This window comes from Phaethon lepturus, unplaced genomic scaffold, assembly GCF_000687285.1.
Source record: "Phaethon lepturus isolate BGI_N335 unplaced genomic scaffold, ASM68728v1 scaffold8461, whole genome shotgun sequence".
NCBI lineage: Eukaryota > Metazoa > Chordata > Aves > Phaethontiformes > Phaethontidae > Phaethon > Phaethon lepturus.
The window spans coordinates 32,585-35,564 of NW_010518421.1; the positions used below are offsets into that span (position 1 = coordinate 32,585).

General features: G+C 50.5%; 1 protein-coding gene across 1 annotated transcript; it reads left to right on the top strand.

Annotated features, from left to right (window-relative positions):
• Positions 1–2,490: 2,490 nt before the first annotated feature.
• On the top strand, positions 2,491–2,823 carry LOC104628221 (feather keratin 4-like). Its single transcript, XM_010296733.1, has one exon. It carries the CDS (start codon positions 2,491–2,493, stop codon positions 2,821–2,823), a length of 333 nt encoding a protein of 110 aa, XP_010295035.1.
• Positions 2,824–2,980: the final 157 nt, after the last annotated feature.

A 2,980-nucleotide genomic window follows, 5' to 3' on the forward strand; every position in this document is an offset into this window, starting at 1 on the left:
GAGCAGCAGGGAGGGCTCAGGACGTGCCACGCGGAGTTGCTCTGCTGCGGCTCGGGTGCTTTTTCTCCCTCTTCTCTTCCCCCTTCCTTGCCTTCCTCCCTCCCAGACAGCTCCTCTGCGCTCTCCTGGGCCAGCTGAGAAGCTGTGCCCGGGTGCACCGGTCAGTTCACCCTGAGCTCAAGAGTAAAAGCACCTCAACTGAGCCCCATCTTGGGGCATCCCTCTGACCTCTTGTAGCAGTTGCAGAGCGGCTCGGACAGACCTGCAGCTGCCCAGTTTGCCAGCGAGAATATCCAGGAAAAAGGTCTTCACGCAAAGCTGGGTACTGACACCGTTGCGGGTCTGACTGCGTGTGCAGGAGTTGGTTGAAAATAACAGAAACCCGCTGTTCCTAAAGAAAAAAAAGATAATGAAGGGATTAGACTTACTCAGACCAACAAAGAGGAGAAGCGAGGAACGATGATTTGAGGTCTTCTGAGCCAGGAGCCCTTATATACCATCTCCTGGATCGCCTGGGGGGTTGAGACATCCTTTGTTTTTCAGGATTATTTTTGTTACAAAACAGTGCACGTCACTCCCCAGCCTTCTGTGATTGTTTTATTCATCTTTGGACAATTATCGATTTCTTCCAACACCCTCTTGTTTCTTCCTTAAACTTTTGGAAGCAGCTTCACTTCCTGCAGCATCTTGCTGATTTTACCGATGTGACAAAAATGTTGGGCAATACCTTATTTACGCAATTGTTCCACATAGCCAGTATTTTTCAATCGATCCTCAGTATCGTAAGTAGTGCAATGAGCTGTGGGCTGATTTTCTTCTATAAATCCCTGCTGGTATTGAGCTGAAGCAATGTAGGGCTTATACTTGGAATAAAGATGGGGGATTTACTCCATCTGCCTTAGTCCTTGTCCCAGCTACACACTGCAGGTCTGATACAGCACACTAAAGCATAGAGGTGATTTGTATTGTGAAATCTTGCAGATCTTCTGTGTTTTCTTTTGCCTCTGAACAGAAAACCACAACTACACATTCCCTCCCGTACCCCTCTGAAGCCTTTGCACCATGGCCCCTATTTATGGAGGCTAGCACATCCTTCTGGCTGCGGTGATAGTATGACCCTCTGTCTGATGCAAGGAGAATCCTTCAATAACTATTAAAACAGTGAGGGGTTTGGTTTTTTTTAATTGGATGTGAATAGAATAGAGCAAAACAATTCTTTAAAGCCACACAGGGGAGTGGGATGCTTTATCCTGTGTTATGGGACACCCGAGGTTGGGGTCCAGCCCTGTGTCTTTTCTTTTCTTCCCAAGGAGAGACCCTTGGGTCTCTCAAGGAAGAAATCTTGGATCTCAAGGAAGAATCAAGGATCTCAAGGAGAGAACCTTGACCCAGGGGCCAAGGCTGGAAGCAGAGGGGGCTGAAATCAGAGGGAGCTGAACGCGAAACTCCTAATTCTTGCAGGAGATGGTTGCAATGCCGCACCTCGCTTGGGTATTTGCAGTGTCCTCAGTGATTCAGTGTCTCAACACTGACCTGCACCAAGACAGGAAAGGGATTAAAAGTCTTGTGTGTTCCTTGATATTCCCATGGAAAATTTAATAGTGGTCCAAGATTTATTTATGACATTTTTAAATTTTTTATTATTTATTTACCAAGAAGGTAACAATATATCCAGAGTTAAAATGAACATAGAGTTAATATGAACAACTTCTGAAACAGAAGCTTCAGTATCCATAAGAAAAAAGTAATAGATATACTGCAAACCTGGGGGAAGTCAGCTGAGTGATCTCTAAGAAGGAAGAACCGGGGAGACACTGAGGAAGACCTGGGCTGAGTAATTCTTGCTAACAGCGAGGAAACTTTTTGCATGAATGAGGAGTTGAGGAGTGATGTGTAATCTGTGTGTTTGGGAGCTAATTAACTTCTTATTCATGAGGTGTCATAGACCAGCGGGCAGCGCAAGAAACGCTATAAAAAGGGCTCACAGCACAGCCAGCCTCAGACAGCTGCTCTTTGCTTCTCCTCTTTGCTGTCTCGAGTAAGTTTGACCCCGCTTAATCTTTCTGACTTAGAGCATCGTGCTTGAGTAGGTTTAACTGAATCTTTCAGAAATACCCTGCTGCTCTTGCTTATACCTCTTTTTCCTTGAAAATGCACTCCGTTCACATGCTTTGGTAGATGTAGTGGCTTTTGCTGGAAAATACGGTGACGAATGTTCTCCAGCTTGTTTGTCACAGGTCACTTTAGGGGTGGCCAGCTTGAGCAGCACTTCATGTGCACAGAGCCCGGGAGAGCGCAGAGGAGCTGTCTGGGAGGGAGGAAGGCAAGGAAGGGGGAAGAGAAGAGGGAGAAAAAGCACCCGAGCCGCAGCAGAGCAACTCCGCGTGGCACGTCCTGAGCCCTCCCTGCTGCTGTCTGCGCGGCGGCTGGTGAGCAGCGGGTTGACTCAGGCTCCCTGGTGTATTGCAGGTTCACCTCCCTGCCCGAAGGATGTCCTTCTCCAGCCAGCAGCTCAGCTCCCGCTGCTCCCCACCCTGCGAGATGGCCTGCCCGCCGCCCATCGCCAACGCCTGGAGCCAGCCCTGCGTCACCTCCTGCGGGGACTCCCGTGCCGTGGTCTACCCACCACCCGTGGTCATCACCTTCCCGGGCCCCATCCTCAGCTCCTGCCCTCAGGAGAGCTTCGTGGGCACCTCGTCTCCACTGGGGCTGGGCCGCCCCAGGGGCCTGCAGGGCTCCCTTGTCTACGGGGCCTCCTTGTCCTCCTCCTCCTCCTCCAGCCAGCTCTGGAGCCAGCGCTATGGGGGCTGTGGGCCATGTTAAGCATGGCAGAAGGTGTGGGCGGCAGGAGAAACAACAGGGGAACGGATGGCAAGACCTGGATGTGCAGCTGAGCTGTGGAGCTCTCCAAAGCCTTGGTCACCTACGGCTTCCAGCTAATCCATTGGGACCTATGGGTGCTGCTCAGCACCCATGGGAA